This window comes from Dromaius novaehollandiae, chromosome 17, assembly GCF_036370855.1.
Source record: "Dromaius novaehollandiae isolate bDroNov1 chromosome 17, bDroNov1.hap1, whole genome shotgun sequence".
Classification (NCBI taxonomy): Eukaryota; Metazoa; Chordata; class Aves; order Casuariiformes; family Dromaiidae; genus Dromaius; species Dromaius novaehollandiae.
The window spans coordinates 3,571,678-3,586,050 of record NC_088114.1 but is presented as its reverse complement, the minus strand read 5'-3'; the positions used below and the strand labels follow the sequence as shown (position 1 = coordinate 3,586,050).

General features: G+C 49.5%; 1 protein-coding gene across 1 annotated transcript in view; it reads left to right on the top strand.

The window, feature by feature from the left end:
* The window catches only part of SETD1B (SET domain containing 1B, histone lysine methyltransferase), a 52,104-nt gene that overhangs the window by 30,095 nt on the left and 7,636 nt on the right, over window positions 1–14,373 (top strand). The window contains exons 8-14 of the mRNA XM_026114510.2: window positions 4,084–4,254; window positions 5,157–5,244; window positions 6,528–6,745; window positions 6,970–7,111; window positions 7,816–8,271; window positions 10,058–11,614; window positions 14,027–14,193. Coding sequence (XP_025970295.2) covers window positions 4,084–4,254; window positions 5,157–5,244; window positions 6,528–6,745; window positions 6,970–7,111; window positions 7,816–8,271; window positions 10,058–11,614; window positions 14,027–14,193 — 2,799 coding nt within the window. The remainder of the gene's footprint in view (window positions 1–4,083; window positions 4,255–5,156; window positions 5,245–6,527; window positions 6,746–6,969; window positions 7,112–7,815; window positions 8,272–10,057; window positions 11,615–14,026; window positions 14,194–14,373) is intronic.

The window sequence follows — 14,373 nt, the reverse complement described above, 5'->3', positions numbered from 1 at the left end:
GGCCCGGCGCGTGGGTCCCGGCCCTCGTGGCAGCCAGCTGCCCTGACGGGGAGCGGCACGCACCCGGCCACGCTTGGGCAGCATCCAGGATGGGGAACGAGCGTTCCCCCTCTGGGGAACGTGCTCGTGGAGATCCGCAAGCGAGCTGTTATCCAGGCTGCTTCAAAGGGCCGTAGCGTCGTTCAACAGGCTTCTCGGAGGAGCGGCCGAGCTGCGGCTGAGCTGCCCCCGGGCAGGAGCGTGGACTAAGTGACCTCCTGGGTTTCCTCCTCGCGAGCCGGGGTGCTACATCTGCAGACTCCGTGCCGGTGGGGCGGCCTGTGCTCTCGTTAAAGCTGAACCCAGCGAGCAGTAGGCATAACGTGGGGATGGCTGCTCCGCGAGGCAGAGCTAGGCGAGCATGTTCAAAGCCCTTACGCCTGGGAGAGTCTTCCCCGCTGCTCTCCTTTTGGGAAGGCCTTCAGGAATTTGAGAGGGCTGCTGTCTTCAGATCCTAAAAGCCCAGAGTTATCCCCTTCCCTTCATCCCGTTTCCTCCCTCAGTGCGGCAGGTTCTGGAATTGGAAACGTTGGATTATTTTTTGGTGATGAGGGGTGCTGCTGGCTTGCACCAGCAAGGGGTTTGCACTAGGAAATGACCCTGCGCTCACAAAGCTGGTGCGCAAGGGCCTCTGGGACCGAAGAGGAAGTCAAACTTTGGCTTTGAGAAGCCAAAGTCAGATGTTAAGCGAGCGTTTGAAACCACCAAGCTGAAATTATGTGCTTCCCCACTTTGCATGGCGAGATCCAGGGGTATTTCCATTTTTCTGCGCTCCTCCCACCTTCCCGTGCATGGACGCGGCAGCAGCAAGCGCAGGAGCTGAGCACTGGCCAGGAGCAGTTCCAGGCGCTGGGTAAGGAATAGCTTTGCATGAATTGTCTGATCATTTCTCAGCTAATTTAAAGTGTACCGTAGCCAGTGAACAGCTCTGTGATCTAGTACGTGGTGAATTTGTGTCTACAAGGAAAAGCTAGCTTTATAGAAAGGTTAATGCAGACCTCAGAATGACTGTTGCTCCGAGTTGTTCTAAAAAACAAGCTGCAGATACATTTTCTGTTTCAGATAGCAGTTTCCAGAGCTGGTATCTTCACCACGGGCTGTTGTAAGCCAGTCGCGTGCATGCTCCCGTGCCTGGGAGAGCTCCTCGGCTTTCCGGAGACACGGGTAATGTTGCTCCTGAACAGCTGTTTTATGACACAGTGTAATCCGCTCGGGATTGGAGCTGCCTGGCGTGATATGCGGCGAGAAAGCCAGTCCCTCTCCTCCCGACTGACGCTCGAGCCTTGTGCCTCCTGCCAGCGAGCGCGTGCCGGCAGAAACGGGGGCCCCCTGCTTCCAGGGCAGTGAGGGAAATGCGGGCAGCCCGTCGCTGCAGAAGCAGCAGCCCCAGTGCCCAAGAAGCGGTTTTAAACCAGGCTCCGTGGTGAAGAAGCAGAAGCGAGTTGAGGCAGGTCTTCGGTGGCTGCTCGGCGTTTTATGCCCGGTGCTGGGGTTGGATTTAGCACGTGCTGTGGCAAGACAGGGCTTCTGCTCGCAGTGCCAAGTTGTCTGCCCTTGCCCAGGAGGGACTGAGCCAGTGGCACCTCTCTGGGTTGACAGCAGAACTGGTCTCCAGTTTGACCCTTGCAGTTTTGCGTAAAACACTAACTTCTGGGATCCCGGTGGTGTCTCCAGGAGCAGACGTCTGCAGGAATGAGTTGGTCTGCCGTCCCGATGAACGTGCCTTTACTGCCTTGGGGAAAGCTGAGTACCTGCTGTTTGCCAGCTTCTCCCTACGCTTATAGTGAAAGCAGCTGCTTTATCCCGGCAAAGCAATGCGAAGGAATCCTTCATAGCAGAAACTGGAAGGGGCTGCAAAAGAAAATATGATTCTTCTTTACTAATAGCAATGAAACAGCTGATATTATTTTCAGAGGTTTGGGAGGATAAATAAGGCAACATATGTGCTTGTTTAACACCTTTTTTTTTGTCTTTGGAAAGAAGCGCGGCAGGTCTGTAGGGAGAGATAGTATCTTTTAATATCTCCTGTCCCGGGACCCTCAGCTGTGGCCGCAGCCTTCCCGACACGTCGCGGGAGAGATCCAGGCTCGCCCGTGGGCCAGCGCCGCGGCAGGGGTGCAGCTTGTCAGCCGAGCCCAGCAGCACGAAGCCTTGTGACGGTTTTCCTGAAGTGCCTACAAAGTTTGAGTTTAATAGGACAGTAAATATTAGGTGCACAGTGCTTCTGGCAGCCCCGGAACCGCAGCAGCACATGAGAGGGCGACACGCTTGTCACCTCCCAGCCCTCAGTTTTTCCCTTTTCTCTCTGGTTTTTGGCTGCTGTTTTTGCTCGGGGCAGAAAGTATGGGGGGCCCCGGGCAAAGAGGAGGAGAGCTCAAGGGCAGACGCAGTGTCCTAGGCCAGGCATGATGAGAAACGTGTAGGGCGGCCGCTATGGAGGAGCTCACTGCTCGGGAAGGCAGCGCGTCCCCCGGCCCCTGCTTGTCGGAGCTCGGGGGAGACCCCCCCCGCTCCCGAATCGGGCCATGGCCTGAGCGTGAATGCCGGAGGAGGACGTGCTGAGCTGCCTGCCAGGAATACCCCGCCATCCCTGGCCATGGAATCGCAGCGCGATATTCCCGTTAGTCCTGTCCCTGATTAGCAGGAGAGCTGAGCTGATGCTTCCCGTTCGGTGATTACACTCCGCTCCAGCAAATTAGCTCTGTAGCGTCTGAGAAAGGAACCAACTCAGCCCGAGTGCCACCGCCAGCTGCTTAGAGTAAGTGTTACCTGCGATGCCCTCTGCTCGCGGGCCACGTGGCACCCACCCCTGCGGTGCCCTGTCCCCACTCACCGCCTCCCCAGCCCCCACGGGTTTCCGTGCCTTCTCTTCCTTCGCCCCCCAGCTCAGGCGAAAAGGGGTCCGGAGCAGGGCTGAGGCCGTGGGCTTAGTTATCAAGTCTTGCAGTCCTCGGATGGTTTGCCTAAATATTTTGCTTTTCCTCTGCTGTCCACGATGGGAGTCTTCTGGCAGGTTTTGTGGACTTGGACTGTGATCGCCAAGTGAACACGTGGGCATGTGTGGTTTTGACTCTGTTGTATTGTGCCTTGCATGAAAAAGAAAAGAAGTGTCCTTCACTAGAAGGTCTGAAGTTGCTTTCAGTTGTGCGGGTTAGCAAATGAAGGCAGATAACACAGCTTTGGGCTGACTTGTCTAAAGCAGGTTTGAGTAGCTCTGTCGGAGATACATGTGTAGTTGGTCAGGCGAGAAGGGCTCCTGCAGCGTTTGGGAGCTCAGAGGGAGCCGCGTCCGAGGACGGAGGTGTATCCCAGCTCCGGGTGTTCCCTCCGGAGCTGAGAGCCTGTGCGGTAGCTGCTCCTCAGCACTGCACAGCTTCTGCCTGGGCAGAGGAATGTGTTCGCTCGGGCTGTCACGTCCTGGTTTCATGTCTGCACCTCTTCTTCCCTTTTCCTCTCTCCCTTTTTCTCCCTTGGTTCCTACCACGGGTGTTGGATTCTTGGCTGTTCTGAGGGTGGTCACTGCGGTCCCCTCACAAGGCGCTGGCGACACCCGAAATGCGCCGTAGGGGTTTGTGGGGCTGCTCGTTTCCTTCACTTGTGAAGTACTTTGGCCTGTGTCAAGCCACACGCGACTGAAATGGAGAGCGTGTTCTAAAACACGTGGTGGAGAAAGCAGGAGCGTGAGCTGCTTTGATACCTCATAATGCAGTGGCTCCGGGTGCAAGGTGCCTTGGTGTTCTGGAGTCCCAGCAGGTTTGTTTTCCAGCAGTTTTAGTGCCTTGGGCAGAAAAAATGGCTTCTTAAAATGCAAAGGGGGAAGGCTGCTCAGAGATGGAAGGGCCTTGTTAGCAAGAACTGCTGCACCTTCCCCTTTTCAGGTGCACGGGGCCATGTGGCACATCTCAAGATGCTTTAGCCTTCAGAGAAGCTGATACCTGAGCGGGGGAGCAGTATTCCACAAACCACAACTATCTGAGCTTTTTCCAAAGTTCGTGTGTTTCCCAGGAGGCTTTTCCTCTTTTAAGTGTGCTTTCTCAATTGCAGGCATCTCTCACTCCAGTGAAGTCTGGAGGAGAACTGGAGGAGAAACCAAAGCCAAAGGATCGGATCACATCTTGTCTCTTGGAGAACTGGAACAAAGGAGAAGGCCTGGGATATGAGGGAATCGGCTTGGGCATTGGGTTACGAGGGGCCATCCGGTTGCCATCCTTCAAGGTAAAAATGAAGACATCACTTAAATACTATCATTCCCTACAGGAGCAGTAGGAGGACGTTAGGTATTTACCTGTGTTAGGCCACTGTTTCAGTGTGGTTTTATATACATGCTTATGCTAGTAGTAGTTTACACTCTTGTTTCTCCACTTAGAACTCCGTTTAAACAAAGCTTATTTGGAGCTGGATTTACCATTGGTAATAGGCCTGTAACATTGCTGAATCTCTGGATGTTGAGGCTTGACTGTCTTGTGTAAGTTATAGTGTCCTGCAGATTGACAGCTGAGTCTTACCTGGAAGTTAGGTTAAAAGGGTTCTCTACCTCATGTGAGTTTACAAAATCAGACTTGTAGTCTTAGAAAGAGTCATGTTTTTTTTCAAAGAGCATTTGTGCTTCCTGCCAAGAAGTGGAAGCATAAAAATGAAAAGGATCTTAAAAGAAAAAAAAAATGATGGAATATAGAGGACTTCCCTGAAATGAAGAGTGTGAATGCACAGAAGGTGCAAGTAAAGGTTGGGGATGAGATTCTGTGGTCTTGATTTAGAGCTAAGCTTGCTTTGGGGGTTCTTTAAGATGTCATAGGCTTTGGCTCTGTTTCTTTTTTCCTACATCTCAGACACATGGTTTTTTTCAAGAGTTTTCTCTGTTGACTTCAAAGTACTTGGTGAGGGCATACACCATGCTGGTATGGAGAGTGTTTTGATGCAAATTGAAAGGGTAGAATTTCATTCACAGTGAAATTTTGTTTGCAAGCAAATAAAGGAATCAGGAGCTGTGGGGAAGTAGTCCTTGGTTTCTGGGTGCAAGTCACCCTGGCAAAGTAAAACAGTAGCCATTTGCTTAAGAAGTTGTTTTCTGCTGTTTTTAAACTCTTTTAGAAATGCTAATGGTGTCTTTTGTTCAGGTGAAAAGAAAGGAGCCACCTGAAGCTGCCTCAGCAGGAGATCAGAAGAGAATCCGGCCTTCTACTTCTGTTGATGATGAAGATGAAGGTTTGCAAAGCACATTTGTTTGAAACACGAGAGCAGATGCAAACCACATGCAAGCTGAATTCTTTTAAACTTCACAGGAGTGTGCTCACTTGCAGTTAGACACAGAGTCAAGGATCTGAGCCAAAACCCTGCCTCTCACAAAACTCCGATCAGCTGGGAGATGTCTCCTCTGGATTCTGTTATCTTAAATTCACTGGTGGGAAATTTAAGACACGCATTTTATGAGTAACTCGTAATTTAGTTCTGCTGATGCAGAATTGGTCGTCCAGCAGAGGGAGCTCAGATTAGTTCATGGACCATGTTCCAGAGCTGTGCTTGTAAGTCACCAAGTACATTGTGGGAGAGAGCAAGTGAGAGCCAGTTTGGCCTGCATTTGATTTAAAAATATATATATATATATATATATATATATATATATATATATTTGCCAGAAAAATCCATTTGAAGATATTTTGACATTTTTTCCTGGAAACAGGGAAAAGCTCTACTTCAAGCCTTCAAGGCTCAAAGCCTTGAATAACCTTTATTTAAGATAAGCTATTTCAAGTTAATTGAACCACAGACTTGTTCCAGATTAACAGCTGTTTTTGAAGCCAAAGTACAGAAGCAGGGTTTTGTAAAACATTTGAGTAAAAGAAAAATGTGTTATATTTTAAAATTCTAAGAACCAGGTTTAACTAAGCATCTTTCTCATAACTAGATGCACAAATCCATTCTTCAAAGAGTAATCCCTTAATGCATCCCTGGTTAGAGAAGGGAAGGAGCACAGGGAGTTTCCAAATGAGAATTGTGTGCTCTGCCTTACTTCTCTGATTCATGGGGAAGCACATCTCTGCTGGTGCAATGTATCCCTGTATTGTGTGCGTCACCCTCTTCTGCATGCTGGTCTGAACCCCTTGCCCCCAAAATGCATCCTTCTCAAGGGTGACACTGTAATTCCTTTCTCTAGGCGGGGCTAAGCACGACAGCCCTTTGGCAAGGCCTTTTTTTGCTTGCTTGCTCTGATCTCTGTGGTGCTACGTCTACTGGCTGCTCTGCCTGTGTTGTCAGCTTTGGCCTCTTGCATTTTGCCGTCCTTGGGGCTTTCAGCACCCTGTGCCCGATCTCATCCTCACTTGCACTGTAAAATTAGCAGGCGCCTGTGAGCTTGGGGACTCTCACGACAGGGCCATATTGCTCCCAACCTCTGTCCTGCCACAGAAAAAGTCTGCGTGATACAGTCAACTCTTTCCTTCACTTGCAAGGTATTTGAGGGCTATTTCCTTCTTTTTTTCGCTCACCAGAATCGGAAAGGGACAGAGATGCTTCCGATGTGACATCTGACCTGTCAAAGAAGGATGCAGAAGCAGTGGGGCTGAGACGGCGACCAGCACGGCCTCTGGAGCTGGACAGCGAGGGGGAGGAGGGAGACGAGACGTCGGGTAAAGAGGAAGAATCCTCCTCAGAGAAGGAGGAAGAGCAGGAGGAAGAGGGAGGCTTGGCGAAAGCAGCACCTGGCAAGGTGTGTTGGTTTTGTTGTTCTGTTTTGAATGCTGTCTGTCATTAAACACGGGGGGTCCAGTAATTTCAGCTCCCAGAATTGCCTCTGTGAAAGATGAGCCCTAAGAGAACCCCAGCAGGTTCTCGGGTCAGCGTCCCTGGGAGTCGCTGGTAGTTACTGCAGCGACAGTGAGGTCTCAGAAAGGGCCAGACACCGTTCACATTCAGCAATGCTTTCTTGCAAAGGAGGAAGAGGAGGATGAGGATGAGGACGAGGAGGATGAGGACGAGGAGGAGGATGAAGAAGAAGATGAGGATGAAGAGGATGATGATGAGGAGACAGGAATAGAAACAAGTGACAAGGAAGAAGAGCAGGACTCCGAGGAAGGTAAGCAGTTCCTGGGTAATCAGCAAGCACATAGCTTTCACCTCAGGTATAGTCTCCCTTTTGCACTTTTTGCGAGCCGATTTTTATCTTTGCACCCTCTTTCAATTAAGGTCTGTTTTATTCAAGATAACTGAAAGCCTTCTGTGTCCCTCAGTCTCTGGGTCCCTCTGTAATAGCTCATTAGCCCCGGGTGATTTCAGCCCAGCTTGATGGGGATAGAGGTCTCAAAGCCAGCTAACTCTTACTCCTGCCTGTTTCATGAAATGTGTGTGGCTGAGAAGAGAAGGGACCAGGTTTCAAATGGGTAATTTAGCCTCAAGTAACTTTTCCATCCTATCGATCGATTCCTGCTCTGGAAGGTAGCAGCTCCCACATTTTAAAGCTGTCTGGGAATGCAACAGAAACTCTCAGTATAACTCCATTAAAGAGGCAACCCGCCGGGAGACCCACATCAGCAGGGTGCCAGGCACTGCTGGTTCTGCTGCTCAGGGAGCTGCCTCTTGTACGGCGACTATTGTAAGCATCCAAATACTTGGTTTATATTTCTCTGGAAAAATAAATAAATTGGGAGAAAACTCCTTCAAACCCATATGCTCTGCTGTGGATCCTGTTACAGCACGGAAATGATATTTGTTCCTGTGGCAGGTCCTGATTGTTTAATGAGGTCAGAAAGGGGAACTAATGATAACTTGTTCTTCTTGCAGAAGATGTAGCAAGCCCCTCATCTTCCAAGGCTGAAGTTGAGTCATCTGATGAAAGTGAGGACTCCTCTGAATTTGAGTCGAGCTCTGACTCTGATGATGATGATGAGGAGGAGGATGAAGATGAGGAGGAGGAAGAGGAAGAGGAGGAGTTGGCTGAAGATCAAGATAGAGAAGCCATGGTTGCTGAGACAGAGCACGAACCTGCCAGTCATGAGCTCCCTGATGAAGAGAGGGAGACCATTTTGGAACTGTATCCTGTGGACGACTTCATGAATGCAACGGGCTTGGGACTCGCAGAGCCAGCTTTGGTAGAAAAGGATGAAGGCATGGAAGGAGTCAAGCCAGGGGAAAGTGAATGTGGTGAAGTCCCAGAGGCATCTATTGCTGCTGAAACACTCCTGGTTATAGAAAGAGACCAGGAGACAAAACTTGCGCTGTCTCCCATCTGTGGGCCAGGTATGGTCTTCCATTTGGTTTGTCATTTATCATTGTGTGTCCAAGTACAGCATTCTCATGGCAACCATTCTATATTTTTGACATTTACCTTGTCCATTCCTTCTCTTTCTTCCTCCAGTCAGGGCTAACCCCCTAGCTCTGTGCTAGGGGTTAGCCTAGCATAGAGAAAGAAGTCTGTGCTGAACTTTTTCTCCTTAGTGAGGAGTTCCACACAGGCCTTCTGCTACTAATATTACTGTGGTTATTTTGTTGAGTTTAATTAGTGACCTACAGGAACTGAACAGTTGTCATCATCTGAGGGTGAGTGACTGGGTGATAGTGTAGCTGAAGCTCAAGATATAAAAGCCAAGGCTGCTAAAACAGAACAGGAATCTGTGCTGAATGGGTTAATACTGGCTATTGTCTGTTTTGGTACCAGAGACGATATATGGCTGGGAAGCTGTATAGGGCAAGGGAGTGGAGTCTCAGGATTATATCAGGTTCCTGTAGTATTATGTGGTTTTTCAGTTAGTTCTCTTGAATGGGCGATATCCTCTGGTTTTCTGGGAGAAGGAAGTTGGCTTGCTTAAATTCAGAATTGTATCTGTCCCATGAAGAGATCCTCAAGGAAATTGGAAACCTTTTCTTAGAGGAGGAGTGAGGTACATAAAGCTTGACAAATACTGCAGCATGCAGGGAGGACTGACAAGTTAAAAACTGGAACCAACCAGGGGAGCACTTCCAGTGTGGCCTGTGATGTGAGCCTTGGGCAGGGCTGGTGTCCGAGGGCTGCTGATCAGGGCATGGTTTTGCCTCCTGGAGAGCTGGAGATCCAGTCCCTGCTCAAGCTATCACTCCTGGGCTGTCACAAAATCTGAAAGATTTATAGAGGCAAAATGTTAAGTCAGGCAGAGCAAAGAAAGATCTGTTTTGCCCTGCTCCTCTCCAGAACAGGTTGGTGTCCAGGAGAACAGGAGTCCGGGGAGAGCTGCATTCGGGCACCTTGACATGTGGAATGAGCTTTAGAGGTGGACTGTGGGAACGGGCTCAAACTGCCTCGCCTGCTCATACAGGGGTTAAACAAGCCTGACTCTTCTCCAGTTCACTCAGCACAGAGGGGGAGCACTTCCCCTCCAACTGTCCCACTTGAAAATGTTACTTTGAGCTGCCTACAAAAATTCACTGTTGATTCCTTTTGGCCTTGGCCTTAAGGAGGTAAATAAGCTCCAGACTAATGAGCCTGCTGCAGAGAGAGCAGCATATAAATTGCCTCATTGATACCACCCAAGTGTCTCCTCATTCATTACAAGGGCTTCCCGTTTTCCTTAGTGTCATGTTCAAGAGCATTACACTTCTCCCGTCCCTGCTCCCCTCCGTGGAGAGCTGAGAGGATGTTTCTTGGCCCTGCAATTAGCTTACCTTTCCCCGTTAGAAAAGCTGATAGCTTGGGGCTCTGACAGCTCTCCTTCGAAAACCCTCGGATCACAATCCACTAATGCTTTTTATGGTTGTAAAAAAGGTGGTCAGGGGTTTTGTAAGCAGAAAACCTTCATTCTGGCCTGTGTAGTAGCTAATCCTCAAATTAATAGTGTTTTTTTTTTTTATGGTCCATTAGGGATGTCAGTGGTAGCGTCTAATTACTCCACGCTCTGTGCCTCCAAAATGTAAAGCACTGGAGTTTTTAAAGCCTCCCGGTGGAATTGAGCTGTTCTGTAATTGCAATTTCTTAGACGTGCCTTTGCTGGGAAGTGGCGAGTAACCGAGTGGAAGTAAAGCTCCTGATTCTCTTCTGTTTTCCCCCTTCCAGAGGAAGAGTCCGAACCAGTCGCTATGCTAGAGCCAGAGGTACAGGAAGGTCTGAAGCCTGAATCTCAAGATGAGGAGGTGGCGCTGTGTCTCTCGACCCCAGTGGGAGTCTTTGGAGAATCTCTACCCAGTAAAAGCAGCTTCTTTAGCAAGTCTGATGACAGCAACTTAGAAGCCCGTATCAAAGCAAAACTGCCCTCTGCAGCAGAGGAAGAAGACCGGCTGCCTCGGACGCCTGGGCGGGAGGTGGTGGTCCATTCGGAGAGTGATACTCTTCTGCTTCCAGCCCACAAGGTGCCATCCTCCACGCTCCCCTTACCATCGACTCCCGGTAAAGAGGAATCTTTAGTCCCTCCAGAAAAGTTCCCTGAACAGTTAATGGTGACCAAAACGCCTGTGGAAGAGGAGATTCCGAGGACTCCTGGGCGGGACATTTTGGCCAAGTCTTCACACCCCCTTGCAAAGTCGCAGAGCACAGACACTGTTCCAGCCACCCCAGGAAGCGATGCTCCCCTTACAGGAAGCAGCTTGACCCTCAGTTCCCCGCAAGTCCCAGGGAGCCCCTTTTCCTACCCGTCCCAATCTCCTGGCATTAACAGTGGCATTCCTCGGACTCCTGGGAGAGATTTTAATTTCACGCCTACTTTCCCAGAGGCTGGTGCTACCATTCCTTGCCTTCTGTCTGGCAAGAAACAGTCAGAGGATGAGCTAGATGAGAAACCCTTTAAAGAGCCTCTCGGTGCTTCCCTTATGGTCAGCATGAACAGTGTTCCTTCCCCTATCCCTTTTGCCAGCCCCCCACAAGCAGATTTCCACACAGACATGGGCCTGCCACCTGACGAGCCAATCCCTGTAGCAGCCCTGCCCTGCCTGCCTGGAGATGGAAGAATGCCCATCGAGGAATGCAAGGCAGAAGTAAAATCTATTTTGCTCTCCCCAGAAGCACCCACAGGTGCTTCTATTCTTCCTCCCCCACCACCACCTTCTGTTCTTCCCAAAAGGAGGCCAGGTCGGCCAAAACGGTCACCACCTTCTGTCCTCTCGCTGGATGCCTACTCGGGCAAAACCATAGAACCTCCTCCTGTCCCAGTGGCCTTGGTGGAAAGTGCTGTGAGCAAAGAGCTGTTAAGTGGACATCCCGACGCTTTCTACGGACTGAAAGACCCTGAAGCCGTCACCCTGGATTTCAGGAATGACGGCTTCCACGAGAAAATAGCAGCTGAGACGGTCACAGAGAAACTGCCATTTAAGGAACTGGAGAACCAGTGGAATGAAGACTTCAAAGAAGAAGAAGCTCATGTGAAACCTAAAAGACAGTGGCGAAGGCAGAAGAAGACACCCGAGGACATCCCAGTGATTCCTTCCCCTGAGTATTCCCCACCCCGGCCTCAGTTCAGACCACGCTCCGAGTTTGAGGAGATGACCATTTTGTATGATATTTGGAACGGAGGCATAGATGAGGAAGATATCAAATTCATGTGTATCACATATGACCGCTTGCTACAGCAGGACAATGGTATGGACTGGCTCAACGACACCCTGTGGGTATTCCATCCTTATATCCTTTCTCACTGGCGTTCTGCGTTATACGCAAGGCATAGCACAGCAAGGGGGGACACACTAGATGGTCATGGAGTAGGACTTACCTTGCAGAAGGCTAAATTAGTTGGTGGAAGAAGCATTCACTTACTAGAATAGCAATTGCTTTTGTCAGCAGGGAATTTTAGACTTTTTCACTGAAGCTGCAGTACAAAAATACTGCAGAAGTGGCTGTTGTTGCTGCATTTTTGATCTAGGACTGCAGGGAAAATTTGTATGCACCTCTTCTGGGGAGATTTCCTTGCTAGTTTGAGAAGCTTCTCTCTGCATTTAAACTAGACTTTTCTTTTCAGCTTGCCTGTGGATTTTCTAGTCTGTATGTACAGGGCTTTTATTTGGGGCTAAAACTTGCTGTAAAAATAATCTCACCATCTGTGCCCGAAATGAGGTGTCAGTAGTGCTAGCAGCTTTAACTAGTGTTGAGTTCAAAATACAAATAACCATAAAAGTGATGGTTTCTAAGTGGCACCTCAGGGACATCAGGCACAGCTGCAGGCTGGCGGTGGCCGCCGGGTCCTGTCGTCTGGGAGCACATGAAGCACCAGTCGGTGTTCGAGGTGCAGGATCTGGCCTTGTCGCTCCCTCCCTGCCCGTGATCTGGTGAGCAGCAGTCCAGGGGCAGCTTTGATTCTTTGGGAGCATCGTTGGGACACGAAGCTGTGTCAGCGCAAGCGCCTGCGTGTGTGCAGCCGTCAGGATCGGTCTCCAGAAGAGAGCCCAGAACGGTGTGCCCACGATCTGGGAACTCTCTAGTAGTGTTTTTAGGAAGCAAATATGAATGCATATGTTAAAGAAGACAAAACGCACCACCTCCTGTACTGCTACAGGTTGCGTGGAGTAAAAATATCTTGTCCCCTGACTCCCTGCAAGATGCTGCTTTTTTACCTTTTGTGAAAGCAAAAAAAAAGAAAAATCCAAACCCAAACCACTTAAAATAGCTAGTGATATGATTCACACTAGCAAAAGCAATTTGAGGTCAGTGCTGAGCTGCATTTTAGTGCTTGCTTTCTCTGCATCTCAAAGGGCAGTGTGTCAGATTAAATTTATATTTTTCTGCCTTTTCATACCAGAGTAATACCAGATTTATTTAATTGTTTGAAGGAAATATTCTGAAAGAATATTCCCCATCTTCCACAGTAGTTTTGAGTCTGCATCTGACCCATTTGAGAAAGCAATTCCAAAAATAAATTGGTTTGAAGGCCGGCGTAGGTGGCTGCACAGTGGTGGGGAACCACTGCCAGCGAAGGGCAGAGCAGGACAGCTGAGGGTAGGTGAAGATGCTCTCACGTGTGGTGGCCTTTTGTAACTTACCTAATGGAAATATTTGAGATCTTGTCCCCTGTTGATAAGGATTATTGTAACAGCAAATTTACAGTCACTTTTTAAGCCGTATAAAAATAATATGTGGCCAGTTGTCAGTTCATCCTGTGCTACACTGCAGTAGGTGTGAAAGTACCTGCAGGGTTCACCTGCTTTGCAGCCAGCTCACACCTCGTCTCTCTGGCTGACTTCCAGACCATTGCTTCTGAGCCCTCTGCTTCAGTTTTACGGTGTTAAGGAGATGTTATGGTTCGCAGGGAGTATTTTGGGGTAGACCTCCAGCCTCATGGGCTTCATGGCCATGTTTGGTGATGTGCTGTCAGGAGAGCAGGTCCACCACCCTTCCAGAGGCCAAGGCAACTGCAGCCATACGGTTCCTCTGCCTGTGCAGTGTGGTGCGTGGCTTTGCCAGGCTGACGGCACTTTTGCTTGACTGCTTCAACACATCTGCGCAGGGTCTCATCCTCTTCCCATCAGGGTCTGAAGGAGCTGAGCTGAGCTGAGGCTGGGGAGAGCAGCGTCTCGAAGCCCTTGGGGCTGAGGAGCGTCTCCGTGCCTGTCTGTGCAGCATCCAGCGCTAAAAGCATGGCTGTGATTGCTGCAGTGAGTTCAGTGCCATCTCCTCAGGGCTTGGGGTAGCTGCAGGGAATTTCTGGAAGCAGAATGAAAGCGTGTCATTGAAAACACAGAGTAAACAGTTTGTCCAGATGGCTGGGCAGCTGCTGTCTATGTACGTGGCCGGTGCACAGGGGAAATCCTTTTCCAAACAGGTTTTTCTTGACAGCTTAACCTTTTTGTTTAAACTTTCTTTTTGTCTTTACTTCATTTTCCCAAAGCATCCAGCTAAGAAGAAAAGACCATGCTTAGCTTCCCTGTAGGCATGTGGGCTTTTTTGGATGGTTTTTTAAATAGTGTTGTTATTTTTTTGCAAACCTCAAAAACCGTTCTAATTTTCCAGGCTCCTGGCATTGCCTAGTTGGTAGCTCCGTGTAGGCGTGACAGATTATCTGATTTCCACAGGTAGCTGTGTTGCTCCTTAACTTATTTCCACCAACTAGCTTTTCTACTCCCAAGAAAAAGAAGCGGGATGATGGGATGCGGGAGCACGTGACGGGCTGCGCACGAAGTGAAGGCTATTACAAAATTGATAAGAAGGACAAACTTAAATACCTCAACAATAGCCGAGCTTTTGCGGAGGAGCCTCCAGCTGACACGCAGGTGAGGGTACGCCTCTGCTGACTGCTGGGATTTGGTTTTAAACGTAGCGTCACCTCCTGAGAGCCACGCTGTCCCCTGTGATTATGGGGTTGAGCCAGTGCCCCTGACTTAATGTCAATCGGAGGGATCGTGGCAAAACTCCTGTTGTGTGAATGGAGATGAGACTCTTTCCAGCGTGTC